The 16,831-nt window shown below is 42.3% G+C and overlaps 1 protein-coding gene across 17 annotated transcripts in view; it reads right to left on the reverse strand.

The window, feature by feature from the left end:
* The window catches only part of Sh3kbp1 (SH3 domain-containing kinase-binding protein 1), a 345,129-nt gene that overhangs the window by 16,076 nt on the left and 312,222 nt on the right, over nt 1–16,831 (reverse strand). For 15 of the 17 annotated variants that reach the window (XM_039100102.2, XM_039100103.2, XM_006256931.3 and 12 more), the window contains 2 exons: nt 14,826–14,911; nt 941–1,050 (listed from right to left, as the gene is read on the reverse strand). In XM_039100102.2, coding sequence (XP_038956030.1) covers nt 941–1,050; nt 14,826–14,911 — 196 coding nt within the window. Of the gene's footprint in view, nt 1–940; nt 1,051–14,825; nt 14,912–15,160; nt 15,213–16,831 lie in introns of those variants that run through there. The other 2 variants (XM_063280336.1, XM_008773200.4) reach the window with 2 other exon arrangements.

The following is a 16,831-nucleotide window of genomic DNA, read 5'->3' on the forward strand; positions in this document are numbered from 1 at the left end:
AGAATGGTTGTACCAGTCTGCAATCCCACCAACAATGGAGGAGTGTTCCTCTTTCTCCACATCCTCGCCAGCATCTGCTGTCACCTGAGTTTTTGATCTTAGCCATTCTCACTGGTGTGAGGTGAAATCTCAGGGTTGTTTTGATTTGCATTTCCCTTATGACTAAAGATGTTGAACATTTCTTTAGGTGTTTCTCAGCCATTCGGCATTCCTCAGCTGTGAATTCTTTGTTTAGCTCTGAACCCCATTTTTTAATAGGGTTATTTGTCTCCCTGCGGTCTAACTTCTTGAGTTCTTTGTATATTTTGGATATAAGGCCTCTATCTGTTGTAGGATTGGTAAAGATCTTTTCCCAATCTGTTGGTTGCTGTTTTGTCCTAACCACAGTGTCCTTTGCCTTACAGAAGCTTTGCAGTTTTATGAGATCCCATTTGTCGATTCTTGATCTTAGAGCATAAGCCATTGGTGATAAACCGTGGAGGTCTGCATGGGTTTCTCTGTGGGCATGCTGATAATGGGGTTTGGGAAGATAAAGGCTACTTATATAGGGAGATAGAAGGGTCTTGCAGTGCATAGTGGCGGGTCTTTATTGAGTAAAGCTTTGTCTTTTTAATAGACCAAACAAAGCTCAGTCTCTTTTTCTATATTTTGCTTACCAATTTCATTTCAGGTTCAAACAATAACTGGTTTAGAAAGTGACAGAAGGAGCGTGGGAAACAGGGAGCACCACCTTGCTGGCAGAAACACAAAGAACAAACAGAAAGCAATACTGCCTGATTCCGAAAGATTCTCCAAGTAATTTTAGTTGGCAGTTTATCTGGTGGCTTCCTCCCATACCCTCTTCTGGGGCATCTCCCATCCTCTGCTTGCAGAAGAGTCCTTAGCCAGAATCTCCAATCATTTTTGCCTTTCAGCTGTAGAGAAGTAAAGACATACTTACAGATGTGAGCGACTGAGAAGGAGGCCGTCTTCCCGTAGCTTTTGGTCTGCTTGTGGTTGGGTGGCTGAGTTTTTCAGTAGATGATATCACGGAGTCAAAACCTTCTAGGTCTAAAACAAAATGAAATAGGTTTTTAAGAATAAAATAAGAAAGACAAAGGGCTCTTATGTTATATGTGCTTCATTCCCTTAAGCATCCTGTCAATCTAGAGTATGCTTTGTCTTTCATAAAGGCCATTAATACCCTTGGGTCATTCAGTAAAGGACTTGAATGGAATGCAATAACCATTTTCTCTCAGCTTAGCAAGCTTAGTATGCTAGCAAGCAAGAGAAAAACAGCTCTTGTCTTTCCCCCTTCAACAGTCACATTCATGTCTTTCAAAATCTACAGAACAGGAATTAAAGAAGGATTTTTCTCTCTTTCCCAAATCTAACCATTTTAGTAGACAGAACAGTCTTGAAGTGTCGACACAAAAGACAGTTACCACAAGGATCAACAGCCAGGGCGATGTGAATGATGCTTGTTGTTCATTCTAAAAGATAAGATGTCAGAACTGCCTCCTCTGTTTGGGCCCCAGTGGTTATGCCATCAGGTGTCACTCTGTTAGACAAGGATCCTAGGCAAGGAGATCAGGCTCGGAAAAATCACTGAGCCTGACTGTTCTGTTTCAGGAATGCTTATTCAGTGATGACATTATCTTTGGCAGTCATCTTCCTGTCCATTCATTCGTTCAATATTTAAGCATCTTAAACATACCAAATTAAAAAAAATGTTCTGGCTTTCGACTTGAAATATTCCTGCCTGAGCCTCTGCAGCACTGGGATTATTGACGTGCACCATCACCCTGGACACCTATTATTGAACAACTACTTTGTGCAAAACAGGGTAAGAGTTGCAAGATGACACCGGCAAATGTGCTTCTATCGTAGTGATGGACAATCAGATAAATGGAAAGTCACATGTGTCCTCATGTGTCAGGAGGAAGGTCTCTGCCTTGATTTTGACACAGTCTGTAAGTGATCACGACAAAGGGTTCTGGTATTTTATAGCCTTCTGGGATTTCCAAACCAAGTGTGATAGAAATGAGAGGCTCAGAGGAATGAGCAGTGGGAAGGGACTGGGTTCCATTATTGCCATGATGAAAGCAACACATTCAAGGATCATAAAGAGAGCTTACAGTGGAGCTTTGAGGCCAGTCAGGAGCCCATCAGCATCTAGGACCTGAGAGGAGCTCATAAAAGGTCTTACTTCTCCAGCTGACTCAGCAAGGAACCAGGAGGATCCTAGGCTGGGTTTGGGAAGGACACAGGTCCACACTGCTGGGACATAGTTGTCCAGAGCTGGCTGACTAGGCTGTACCCTCTCGGGAGCCTCCCTTTAAATAATCTGATTATTTTACCAGGTGGCTCTCTGGGCTCTACAGGAGACTTTACAAAGTATGTGTTGTCTGAAATAGAAATTCCCTATTACATTGTTGGATTGATGTGAAAAAAGCCATTATGTGACATCAACATACCAAATCATCTTTTTAAATCCGTTTTTCTCCAGATACGAAAGTAATACCCGTTTCACACACATTTTTATATGAAATTGTAAGTAAAGAAAAAAGAAAGTCAATGATAATCTCACCACATTGAGACAACCACTGTTAGTATTTCAGTATATTTTCCTCCATGCCTTTGGAAAATAAGACATCATAACTTGTGTTATATATCATATTGTACTCTGCTTATTTCACTTAACCTTGGATGTCATGTCTCTAAAAATTCTTCATACTTTATATAATCTTTGGTGGCACTGCAATTCATCATTTACTCTATTCTCTAGTGTTGGATAATTCATCTTCAAATCATTCCCTCTCCTATTTGCTGCTATTATAGAAAAACTCCATATAAACACCCCCAGCACGCACTCTATCTCCATGCTCCAGCAGGTTAGCCAAGCAGATGCTGGGCTGCTCTGGAAAAAGGGAATGGGGCCTCAGACAGGGTGGTTTGCTGGTAGGGGTGAGGGCTGGCTGTGGAGGGCAGAAGGCACAATGAAGGGCAGAGGAAGCCTCAGGGAACAGAGCAAGGAAACAAAATCGAGGAGCAGATGCTGAGCAGACAGCAAGGAGAGGGAGTGGAAGAGAAAGCTGTTGAAAGTTCCAAGGAACAAGCCATTGCCAAGGGCCCTGGCTGGGAGCTCCCGGGACTGAGCTGCCCCATGTATATCATCACCCTGTTCAGGAAACCAAAACAAGCTCTGGATCAAAACCTGAGCAGGGTGAAGTGATTAAAGAACAATTAAAGGCCAACTGACTCCAGTTCTCTGCTGGATAGCTGGAGGTAATTCCTGCAGACCATTCTTTTATCAGAACTGGAGCAGGGAGAAGAGGAGAGAGAGACCAGAGAAGGAGGTAGAGAGAGAATGGGTAGGGAGGGAGAGGGAAAGAGAGTGGGGGGTGGTGGACACAGATACACATGGAGACCAAGCTGATGTCAGAGATCACAGATTCTGTGATCTGGCAGGCTAATCGAGGTTCCTGTTTCTACCTCCCATGCTGGGCTGTTCCAGGGGATTCCCTGGGAGTACACAGCCTGCCAAGGCAAGTTGTAGGGAGTAAATGTCATCAGTAAAGTGACTCCTCTAGCACCTGGTGAAGGAGTGTTAGCCTGACAAGCAAAAGCTACAGAGATGTTGAAGCTCTTGCCAAAAGCATTTGGTTACAGGCTCAAATAGTTGACAACAGATCAGACAGACACCCTTAGGGCTGGAAACAGGAGGTGGAGGTGCAGCAGTGCAGCGTGCAGAATGGAACAGGTCATATTAGGAAACGTGTATTTCTATTGCAGGTACTTGAGGCCATGCTAGAGAGCTCATGCTAAGAAAGTAACTCATCCCTTCATAGATGGAGGGATTAGAGAGAGTCAATAGGTACTCATCCAAGATTCCAGCTATGCCCTCATACACATCCCAGCCCACTGTATGGGATTCTTCCCCTAATAACATATGACCCATGTCTGGAAGTACTAGAGTATGTACAGAGCAGAAGATTAATTAAGGAGGGATCCATCTACGCAACTATAGAGGGTGAGGTACTTATTTGGGTAGCATGGGTTCTATAGGATCATCCATGCTCCTATAAGTGACCCCTCCCTTGTCCATGCTGCATAAATCCATTAGTCCCAAATTGAACTTTATCAGATTCATACTCTGCTCTGCCTTTGATGCCCTATCTAAGGGAGGGTACATTTTTTAATGTTTCCCAGGGAAAAGTTCATGTAACAGGCTCTAATGTTCTTAGAGTGACTTGGAAGCATAGCGTCCACTGCCTGCATTTGGACTGTGAGATACAGGAAAGCAAGACCTTATCCTCAAAGTTGACCTCATTCCTAGGGGTGGGGGGACATGCTTGATATTCTGTTAAGGTTAGAAGGAGCAAATGAATGAATTAACTATCTCAAGGAATACTCCTACCTTGGAGTAGTGGGATACAGTGTGGCAGCTGCAAGGCAGAAGGCAGTGTTCTGTGCCATGGCAGCAGGGAAAAGAGCTTGGCTGGCTCCCTTAGCTCTATTGGCTAAGGTTTGTACTAAAAAGACCTAAGCATGTTGGAGCCTAGCCACACTCAGCAAGCATCTCCATGACAGATGGCCAAGAAGTCTGCCTCGTTTATGTCACTCATCAGTAAGAGGAGGGTCAGAGTCTCTCATGGGGAACCACTTTTAGCCTCTTAATACATATTTCAGCCAAGTTTAATTTTCTAGTTTTAGCTTATAAAGAACATTCTTATGAATACTAACTGAACCAAACCACCACAAAGATAGCCCAAAGATGAGGTTGCTTGCTGCAAAGGGAACCTCAGGTTCTCTTCGTGTGTTTCCACAGACTGAGAATTGCCACACACTTCTGCTTTCTGATGGGGAAGGGGACACACTCTTCAATATTGTCACGTAAATTCTCAGTGGCCTAGGGTATGCTCCTCATGACTGTGGCCATGGTAGCTGTGATTAAGGAAGAATTTCCATGACTAACTCATTGTGGTGTGAAGAAAATGTCCCAATTTTCATGGTGGTTTTGAAGTGAATCAAGCTGAAACTTGATATGTGCTTTCTCAGCCTAGCTGAGAAATTTTTCCTCCTAATGAAAAAAAGGTTTTAAATGCCCATAAGCTAATCCAAAACGATTAAGCTGCCTAGCACTGAGGTTGTTTTTTAAGTTTAATAAGGGTAAGAGGCTCTTGGCTTTTGAGACAACTGGAAGAGGAACCCTCTGTGGACATACTCGGGTGATTCATATTGGATACGATGGAGTCAGCTTGGCAAGGCCCGAGCCTTTTCGTGGCACCAGGAACTGCCCATTTTCCATGAACTTCAGTCATGCCCTATTTAGCTCAATTAGAACATGCAGCCTTGTTTTCCATGGATGAGAGGAATGGTCCCAGTGACCACAGGTGACCTAAAAGCACATCCACTGGAAAACAGGGAAAATAGTCAAAAGTTGGAGACAGGTCAGCTGTCACTAATAGAGCTGTGTAGCCCTTACATGGGCTCTGTTTACCCACTACCGCTCCTGCTCAAGTTGCTCCCCACTTGACAATGGAAGTCTGCCAAGTTTAAAGTGGTCACATCACCATCTCCAGGTATCTCTAGAAGCCATTCTATCTGCATATCCTCTACTTATCATTAGGCTGCTGAACTCTGGCCTGGAATTCTGGTAAATGCATCTTTCACTTTAAGTCCTCTGCCATTTCTACATGTTGCTACCAGAGAGAAATGTACAAACGACCTAGGATTCTCTGCCTAGCTCCCTCCTTCTGTGTTGTGGAGGTTCAATACCAATGACTTGGTCTCTTTTTAATTGGTCACACTGCACCTCAAAACCTGCATTAGCTGCTCTCTCCCACTTATACACGACTCCCATCTCAGTATTTAGCACCCTGCACTGACTTTCTGTGTTGACTTATTGTGGCTTTTATCTGTTTTCACTGGCCTAGCATCATTCCTGGCTTGTGGATGAGTGTTCAATAAGTGGTTGTTTAAACTGACAAATAACCTTAATGGTCATGTTTTCCAGAGAGAAAAGGGGAGGGTAGAGGACAGACAGAAAGGAAGGAAGAGAGGGAAGAGGAGGGGACAGGGGAGGAGAATAGGAATGAATTATTTGAGCCATTAGCTTCACGGGGTTATCCTCTCATAATGAGAGGCTGTGTGATTATACCACACAGGCAGAATTTTGTTTTCCTATGCTATTAATGAAGGAATAGGATTTGAGGACATGGATCTAAGAGCAAGGCTGGCAGTCTAATCTCCTTCCCTTGGTTTTACAAGGCTTAGATGGGAAAATACCAAGCCCAAAGGACTGCAGATGCTTTCTCTGCAATGAAACAACATCATAAGATATGGTGGGCAGAAGCAAATCTCTCCCCACATAGCAGCCATTTGATAGCTATGGAAAAAAATCTGTGCAAGTTACAAACAGGGGCCAATTTTGGAGCTCAAATAAACACCTGTGGCAGCTGAGCCACCAATGGAAAAATGAGCAGCGATTAGCATCTGCATCTGCAGAATCTATAAGGATGGGACAGATTAGCTGCTTTGTTTGTGTTTATAATCCAGGCGTGAGGCTCACATGACACAGCTGCCAAGAGAATGCATATTCTAAATCCATTTTCAACTATTCCACCAATTTCATGCACAAACCCATTTGCTCCTCAGGCCACATATCCCTTTAGATATGTATATGCAAAATGAAAGCCAGAGTCAGTCTCTCCCAATCTATGAACCCACAACCAGTAGGTAGAGGGTGGAGTTGCTTCAAGTCAAATAAATGCTACATGCAGTCTGAGAGCTGAGTGATACACCTCTCCCCTGCTTGCTCTCACATACATCTTCAGCTCTATGGCTTCCGTGGATGTAGCAAAGGTTATGATAGAAGTAAAAGACTTCTTTGTGCCCCCAAATGTGTAATGAGGATGAGAGGACAGCAAAGACAGAGACACTTACGGCATCAGGCGTGTTATAGACTAGGAATAGCCTGTCTACACATGAGAAGTGGTAGAAATACTGGAGAGGAATTCTTGGTCTATCTGCAAGTCCAATATGGCAAATAGACACTGTGAATCTTTTCCAAGCTTAGGGGTGAAAAATGATGGAATGCTGTACACATGTATGAAATTTGCTAATAAAAAAGGAAAACCAGTGCCAGCCTAAAAACAATAAAATACTACTCACATTTTAGGTCAAAGGTTTTATGGGTGGGTCAGTGTCTTTATCCCTCTACTGTGATCCTTTATTCTGCTTGGCTACAGGAAATAGCTACTTCAGGCTCCATATCCCCCACAAGAAGAGGAGGATGGAATGGGGAGGCAGCTTTGTTGGGAGGAGACCGGGAGTGGGGGCCGTCCATCGGGATGTAAAGTGAATAAATAAGAGACGTGATAGAAATACCTGTAGAAGAATTCTAAGGTTGGTCTGAAGGTCAAACATTTTATTCCACGAAGCAAGAGTCTGTACTGCCTATGTCTGCTAGATTTCCCCTTAGCCCACACAGTCCTCTTAAGCATTTTCATTGCTGCCTGGTGCCTCAGAAGATCTGTTTAATTCCAAAGAACATCTAGGCCTGCTCCTCTCCTTGCCTCACTGTGAGCCTTTCCCAAGTGCATCCCCTTCCAGCTTATAACATAGGGTGTCATGGAATAAACCAGGTCAACCTGACCGCCAGCACTCATTTCAAAAGCCATCTTTGAGTCCTACAGGAAGTAAACCAATGATGGAGCTCCACTTGGTCCTTTAAAGGGCTATTAACTACTGGTTCCAGTTACAGATCTTTACTGTTACTGGCTCACATTAGAAACAAGGCACACATTAATTTGCTTTATGTATGCCTTGCACAGTTACTATAGAGATTTAGAATCTAGTATTGACTAAATTTGATGTCTGTTTTATTGAATATTTTAGACACCAGCTAGTAAATCAACAGATAATATCCAATCTCAAAATGACGTTTTCTCTCTATGTAAAAACAAGGTGTAACTTGTATCACTTTTTCTAGGGTACATAATTTGTCACAAGCATGGGGGGGGCACACACGAGTGCTCTCTCTGTCTCTGTCTCTCCTTCTCTGTATCTTTCTCTCTCCCTCCCTCCCCACTTACCTTCTATCTTCCTCTCTCCCATCCCTTATAACCATATTACTGGTTGGTGTTTAAATGCATTATTCCAACATTTATTTATTTTTTTGTGTATATAGTCATCAGCTTCCAAAAGCTCTGAAATTGCCTTTAGAATACATTTTATGGAGATTCTCAGGAAAATTAGGAAACTCTAAGAAACACAACGTTATATTTGCGATATGTATGTGTGGGGGTGGGGTGGGGGGCTGCATCCTTAATCCAGTTCCCAGTTTACCAATCAGCTTCTTGAGCTGATCTCTGTGATATTGATATGTGAGGAGATTGGGTCATTCTTGGTCATTTATGTGGCTTTCCTATATACTGTAGGATATTCATTGGCATCCCTAACCCTTATTCACTAAAGAATCCCTTCCACTCCTGTGACATGACAAAAACATCCTTAGACACAACTACCAGTAAACTGTCCTTTGGACAGCACCATTTTGATCATTGGTATAGATCAGTTTCATAGACATTTGGGCTCCCAGCTACTTCTTCCTAGCCAGCTAGTTAACTTTGCCAAAATACTTGGCATCTCTATTCACGATTTCTTTGCTCTGAAACCACATAATCATCATATTGTTCCCTCAGGGATGTTGATGAGGAAAATATATAAGACAGGTGGCAGGCACCCAGCACCTGCCAGTTCCTTCCCTCCTCCTGCTTGCTAGCTCCCACTGCTGTAATTTCAACACTAGGTAGAAGGGAGAGCAAGAAAGGAAGGATCTACCCTTCATCTGTCCTGGAGGAACAAGTGTAGCAACACGTTTACATGGAGAGCTACATTCCCCTAAAGGCAATCACCTGCAACTACACCTCAGAAAGGAATGAGGGACAGTCTGGACATGCTTTATTTCCTGTGAAAAATGTGCATATTTCACAGTCTAAGAGGATGGCTTACCCCCACAAACTCTGTATGGGGATTTAGGGAAATTTTGAGAAAGCTTGAAAACATAGTTCTATGTATAACAGATTGGTTGACAAATAAGTCAGAAGAAGCACCAGGACAGCATTGTTGGGATTGTTCTACCTGGTCAGTTACTTTTAAAAGTATGGAAGAAGGACATTTCTAACACCATACTTACACACATGAGTAGTATATATGTGTTTTTGTACATATGTCTGTGTTCATGTGTGTGTATATGCACATGTATGTAGAGACCAGAGGACGATCTTGGGTGCTGTTCTTTGGGATCTGCCTCGCTTTTAATGTTTTGGAGACAGGAACTCTTACTGGCCTGGAGCTCACTGAAAAGACTAGGTTGGCTAGCCAGAGAACCAGGGGGATCCATCCCCCTGTCTCTACCTCCCTTGTGCTGAAATTACAAGCACAAGGCACCACATATTTTAAAACATCGGTCCTTCAGATTAAACTCAGGTCCTATAATTTAAAAAAAAACCCACTGGGATTTTAATGCAAATCAATTCACTCTTCTTTTTAACAGCTTTACTGAAGTATAAATTATAAACCATAAGGCCATCCATTTTAATTACACAACTATAATTTGTAGTAAATTTACAGAGCTATATATCACCATGATTGAGTTTTCAAGCATTTCCAACTGATCTCCAGATTGATTGGCTCTTAACAGTATTCCTACACACACGGGAAAGAACTTTTCCATTCCCTGGTTCAAAGGAAGCATAGTTACCAGGCATTCACAAGCTATTCATCCAGGAAGAATCTGAGGATAAGTTGAAGCTAGTTCAAATCCTTTCAATCAAGTCTGCTGACTTGAAGGTCCACAACTCTTGGCCCTCAAATTGACTACAATGTGATGTGTTTGGTGGCTTAAACCCAAAACCAAGAGGAAAATGTCACCTTCCTTAAGTGAAGTGGGTGGTGGTGGTATAAGGAAGTGGCCACCAGAAGTTTAAGTGGACTCGAACAGAATGGAACAAAAACAAAGATGCCAAGCGACTGGGAAGGAAGGAGTTATAATTGCTTCAAGTCAACTCATTGAAGCTCGGTGCCTTAGTTCATAGGCTTCGTATGTGGAGGTCCATTGCTATGTGCTTCAGAAGCAAAATACCTGAAAATCTCCTGATTGTATTGAACTATAACAATAAATCTCACCATGTGAGCTACAATATAAGGAATAATAAAAGTAAATGTTATGGTACTTAACTCCGTGGCCTATAATCTCCCATTCAATCAGAACAGAGACTCTTCCAGCACCAAGAGACAACTGGACAATTTAATTTTCGTTTCTATTCATGCACAAGCCTGTGTTGGAGCTCTTCCATATTTTCTATTATGCTATTTGAAAAAATGGCTGCAGAGTTTGATACAAACAATATCTCAATCTGACATCAACAGCTTAGTTTTGGACCAATTGATTTCATTCTAAATTATCGTTGGCTGACAGATGCTGAGAGCTGCCCACACAAGATCTGAAAAAGCCATGTTCTCTAATTTAATATTATAATAATTTTAAATTACAGCTTTATTAAGAGGAAACAGATTTATTTATAGAGAACACTGATGGTTCCTAATGATGTTCGGGGCTGCGTTAAGCTAGTCACTGCAGCCCACATTCGGACAGCTTCAACTGTTTGAATCGCTAACAAAAAAAAACAAAAAAACAAAAAAACAAAAATACAAAAAAACATTCTGGTACAAATAATGTCCTCCTTCATTCAAAGCAATGGAATCCAACAAAAGCAGTACCAGAGAGAGTCACCCCTTCTCCAATACCCTTTTCTCCTTGACCAATCCACCTGTAAAGGGTATTTCTGCCTTTTGGTTTAAAGACATTCTGCTTAAAAATCTGCTTCTCCTTTGACTTCTGTGAGAAGATCCTTTTTTTCCTCCTTGAATGTGGGTTTTGACAGGGCATGGTCTTCACTCCTCGGTGCATCTCGCCCCTTTTAAATCTCTTGGTGGTGAGTCAAGGTGGTATGTGTGAAGTGTGCATGCACATGCATACATGCAGGAGTATTTAGGTGAGTGCACGCACTGCATATGACATGGTGCACATAGGAAGGTTACAGGACAACCTTGGGTGCTGGTTCTTGCTGTCCACTTTGTTTTAGGCACAGTCTCTTTGAGGTTTGTATCTACAAGATCAGCTTCAACTTCACGGGATTCTCCTGTCCTCTTTACCCAGAGTCATTTCTCTAGCACCTCCTTTAAAATTTTTGATCTTTTTTTTTATAGTAAAATTTGACTTTATCTTCCGAGCCCAGAAGACACCTCTAAGCAAACAATATTAATATAAATATTTCTATCTTTTTGCTGATCACCAAGTATTTTGGCATAATTCTGGAAGCCAAGGTAAGGAAGTCAATTGAGTTGATAACTAAGCAAGGGAAGTTACCGGGGCCAGAACCAAGAGTTCCAGCGTATAGCCAGCAATCCTCCATTCACTTTCCCAGCAGTGTTTATGTGAAACTCAACCTCTACCTCCAATTCCTCGGTTTCTCTAAATTCTTGAACCTCCACTCTCAGACTCCATCCAGCACTGACATGGGGCATTTGGATAAATCACAAAATTGATGTACTTAACTAAACCCATCCAAATTATTGACATCTAGCATTCCTTTATCTGATTGGTCCCATCAAGCTCTACAGCATTTAGTATACTAATTTTGAAGTTTGATACATCACTTCAGTGCTCCCATCAATGGCTTCCACTATCTCTAGAATAAATTAGAAATCCATCCCCCCCCCCCTTAAACTCAATTTGATCCCTACTTATATTTCCAAGTCAATTTCTCTACTTGGCACAAACATTCGACTACAGTCAGGCTGTTCTAGCTAAGCTTTCAGCACTTCCCCATGTGATTCCCTTGCCTGCCCCACCTCTGCCTAAGCAAAGTCAAGATACTGATAACTGTGCTCTTTTGTAGAGCTTGTCCCAGCCAACTGCCCCAAAGGAACATCCTGATCGGTATTATGTTCTATTACTTAGTTGTTACTCACACCTCTAGGGTCATGTCATTTGTTATCCAGTGTCTTCTAAATGCACAGAAGCAGACATGTATGGAAGGGCATTTGGGTAGCAGATATTCCAGTATTTCCTGGTTGATAACTGCTTCCCAGTAGCAGTTAAACTTGTGCAATGATACTCTTCTGGGATTAATGTCTTCTTGGCAAAATGAATGAAAACCCCTCAGCACCATCTCTCTAGGTTTCTGAATACGACTGGGACTTAGTTTCCACACTATGGAAAGCCCTTGGAGGAATTCTTCTCCTATCCCTGCCCCCAATATTTCTCAACTAGTTGGTCAGATTAGAAAACGTCCTGGTCATACATCTGCAATAGCTATGCTAGACAACTCCAAATCCAATGAAAGCAAGGTCAAAGGCCAGTGCTCTTAGAAAAGCCAGATACTTAGCCCTATGTATGCTAGAGAAAGAAAAATACCTTATCTTCCTGTGTGAGGTCCCACACAAGACCTTTACCTGGATTCCCCAATTCAGTTGTTCTGGCTGAAAACACAGACTGAATACCAAAGCCCAGTGGGAGGACCATAATGTAGTCTAGCCTTCCAATCAGTATTCACTGCTCTGCTCTTTCCTGCTCTTTTACCCAATGAAAACCCAGAGCTACCCTTTTTTAAATGTTAGATTATGCTTCATGACAGATCCTCAAAGGCTGGATGAGGATAGACACCCACTCCTGGAAGAAGCGAATGTATTTTTGGTATTTACAGTCACAATCAAGTAGCCTACACACAAGGCCTCACAAGGCCAAAAGGTTTAGGTCAGCAGCTTGCAAAGATTTGATCCTATTATCAGATTCAGGAAACAAAAAACAAAAGCAAAAAACAGCATCCAACCTTGGGGGTCACATCAAGAAGCTCATGTCAGGCATTCTGCTGCTCTTGTAAGGCCTGCCAACTGTTGGGCATTTGTTTCTAAATTAAGTGGCTAACACAGATGATTATGGAAATATATCTTCTATGTCAAATCAATCCCACTTATAACTGCCAGAGGTTGGGAGTGAGTGGATTAGAGGAAAGTGGGTGTGGCTAGAAATGAACAACACTGTCTGACATGGTAGCCTGTATCCTAGGATTTGGAAGGTGAAGGCAGGAGTATTGTGAGTTTGAGACAATAATATTACACTTACTAATATATTATAGTATTATACTACTATAATAAGTTCTAGGCTACCCCAGTGTGATGGTTAGTTGTGATTATCAATGGGAAAAAGTCTAGAATCTCTTGAGAAGAGTGTCTTAATGAGGGATTGTTTAGATCAGCTTGTCTGATGGACATATCAATGGAGGATTATCTTGATTACACTGAGGTAGCAAAATTCACCCATCGTAGATGGCACCCATCCCCCAGGCAGGAGACCTTTGAACTGTATTCTAGTGGAGAACACAAGCTACATTTATTCTCTTTGCTCTTATTAGTGGATATAATTGGCTGCTTCAAGCTCCCTGCTGCCTTGATTTCCTCACAATGATGGACTGTAGCCTGGCATTGTGACCTAGTCTTAGAACCTTTCTCCCCTAAGTTGCCTTTTTTGCCCTGGCAACTATTTTACCATAGCAACTTGCTATTTTACCATAGCAACTTGTTATTTTACCATAGCAACTTGCTATTTTACCATAGCAACTTGCTATTTTACCATAGCAACTTGCTATTTTACCATAGCAAGTGGAAAGGAAAACTAGAATGCTGGGACTCTATAAAGGACCCAGTCTAAAAAGCAAAGCAAAAACCAAAAGGGCTGAAACAAAACAAAGAAAACAAAACAAAAACAAAGGAAAGAAAAAAAATGAAATATGTAACACAAAGCATCCTGGTAGTGACAGAGATTATGAATCTTGACTATGTTAGCAGATACACAGAGAATAAAATTGTAGAGACTTACACATATACACATGCCAGTAAAACTGGGCAAAGTTGAATAAGACTAGTGAGATGCAATACATCAATATCCAAACAGCACTCTAATTTTAATAGATGTTACCATGGGATGTGCAGAAGGAAAATACGTATCATTTCCAAAAATTGGACTGTGAATCTGTAATGAACTCACAACCAAACATTAATTAAAATAAGGGCAATTTCAAAATGTAACCCTCCAAAGTAGAATTCAGGAGAATGCTACCTTATGACGATAGGTTCATAAAAAGACACTGCACTTGAAAAAAAATCTGGACTTGAGACTTAGCATCCTAAAAGGGTTATTATGAAGATCACACTTCCAGCCGCCTCATATCCATCCAGACATACCCCCCAAAGGACCTTTGATTTTGTTTACTTTGAGTGACCTTAGCACTCCCCACCCTCATCTATCACACAGTGCTGGTTTGACCTTGGGAAAGCAAGTTCTTCCTGTTTTGTGGTAAGTGGCAATTACCATACACAAAAAGCACATTTTAACTTAAAGTCAAAGTACTTAGTGCCACTTCTACAGTGAACCCTGACATTTTGCATTTGCACCCTTTTCTAAGCTGGAAAACACAAACTATGTGTCTGTGCCTACTTCTGCAAACACTTCCATTCATCCTTCCTCTTCACTAGCACTTCTAAGGAATTTGGCTAAGGCCAGGGAGGCTAAAACCAGGCACTTCGTTTTTTTCAGGTAGAAATCAAATCATTTACTTTCCTTGTGAAACAGTGACACTTAAAACCCAGCAGAGGCAGAGTCTAGCATTTCAGTGGCCACAATAGAGCCTATCGCATTGCTCACCGAGGTAAGCCAGGCCCTGTAGTTCTTTCCTAACAACGCAAAGAGAAGCAGAACAAGTTAAGTCTTCACTCACCAATATCATTGCTGCGGTCTGAGAGGTCCTTATCCAAGATGCCAGAGAGCGTGCTGCCTGCCAAGTCAATCTTTGAACTGTCACCCCTACATTAAAAACACAAATCCAGACATTTAATAATCAGTGTGTGTCCTTTTCATTCCATTCACTTTCTTGCTGCTCACACATTAAGGAGAGGAGAATGGCACGGCCGCCTGTGCAGGGAGCCAAAGGGAGGTTAGGTAGTGAGACCCCGTGAGCTGTCCAGCCACATGGGCTGTGGTATAAACTGGCCAGCAGACTGGATGTCCCTCTGTTCTGTACATATTTTCTAAGATGGCTATTTTAATAATGACCCTTTGCCAATGTACTTCTAGCCACAAACCCTCCTGCTGTCTCCACAGGATGCAATACAGGCCTGTTCCTGCCCCATGGCCCAATTAAGTACCAGCAAACTGGCTGCTTCCCTTTTAAGGAACACAGAACAGAGCCAATGCTTCTTGTCAAAGGTCAGCTACTTTTAACCTTGACAAAAAGGTTCTCTGGCCTTGGGGCTGAGGCACTAGCCAGGTTGTTGACAGGCACATGGTGTCAAGTTGAAATCTGGCAGCCTGAAGGCTGGCACTGGGGCACAAGTCTGTAAAATTAGATAGCTTCTGGGTGGTCATGCCCCGCCCCAACACTAGGAGCATTATGATGTAAGTGACTCTCAGAATATGGGCTGGAAGAAGTCCACATATGGGATGGGAATAAGTCTGTAAGCTAAGGAAAGTTTCTTTGTATATCAGCTTATGAGTCTTCCATATTTCCCCCCAAAGCCAATGCTTTAGCCCTGTTAGGGAGATGAGTCCTAAATAAGGTTATTTCAAGGGCTGATCCTCATTATGACATGAGAGAGCTGAACAGTTGTTCCTATCAAAGCAACAGAAATAGTCCATCTCACAGCTTTTGAAAGTCACCATGGCCTGAAGTCAAAATATACCAGGAACAAATTTATTCCCCCAAACATCTGTCTGATGCTTACTCTGCTAGGAGGATGAGGAGGGCCAAAGTGGGAACAAACTATGCTGGAAAGACTCATGGAATAGACATACAGACCACTATAGGTCCACAAGGCATGAGAAGTACATGTCATAGTCCTAAGTAGGACAGGGGAGTCTACAGGGTACAGACATGGAGCATTATTGGGTCTTGAAGAAACTAAAAAGCCATACTCCTAAGAGGCAGGACTGTGCCCTGGGAAAATGGTTCAGTGAATTAAGATTCTTGCTACAGAAGCATGAGGGCCTAAGTTCAAAATCTGAGAGTCTACATAAAGCAGGCACAGTAGCATATACATCGGCAATTACTCTGCCCCTAAGGTAAGATGAGAGGTTGAAACAGATGATTTCCCAGAAGTCTGGGAGCCAGCTAAGCTCAGCAAATGCAGGGATAGATGGACGGGGGAGTGGTGGGTGGGTGGGGTGGGGGTGGGGTGAGGCTTGAGAACGAGAAAAGATCCTATCTCGCAAAGGGTAGAAAGCAATGACTAACACCTGAGGTTGTACTCTGAAGTACACATGTGAGTGTGTGCATGAACACAAACACATATATATATACACACACAAATGAAGAAGGAAAACAAAGGAGAAAAGGAGTGAAGAGGTAGGATTGAGCAGGGACAAGTATATATGAAGGTATCCATGGGACCATGGGTCCCAGGACTAAAGTCCCCACAGAGAAGCAAGAGGAGATGAGCTGGTAAAATTAACACGGACAAGGATGTATTAGGCTTGTTGTATATATATTTGTGTGTGCATCTGTTTGAGTTTGAGTGTGTGTGTGTGTGTGTGTGTGTGTGTGTGTGAATGTGTAGAATTTATAAATATAAGCTGCTGCAATAATTTAGTATTGCTTCTATATGTTTAAGGCTATACTCTTGGGATTGGCTAACTTATCCCTGGAGAAGACAAATTTTCTTTCTCCTAGCAACCCTCAATTGCCAGTAACTCTTATTCTAGGAGTGAAACCCTGTGAGAATCTCCCCC

Source organism: Rattus norvegicus, chromosome X (assembly GCF_036323735.1).
Source record: "Rattus norvegicus strain BN/NHsdMcwi chromosome X, GRCr8, whole genome shotgun sequence".
Lineage (NCBI taxonomy): Eukaryota > Metazoa > Chordata > Mammalia > Rodentia > Muridae > Rattus > Rattus norvegicus.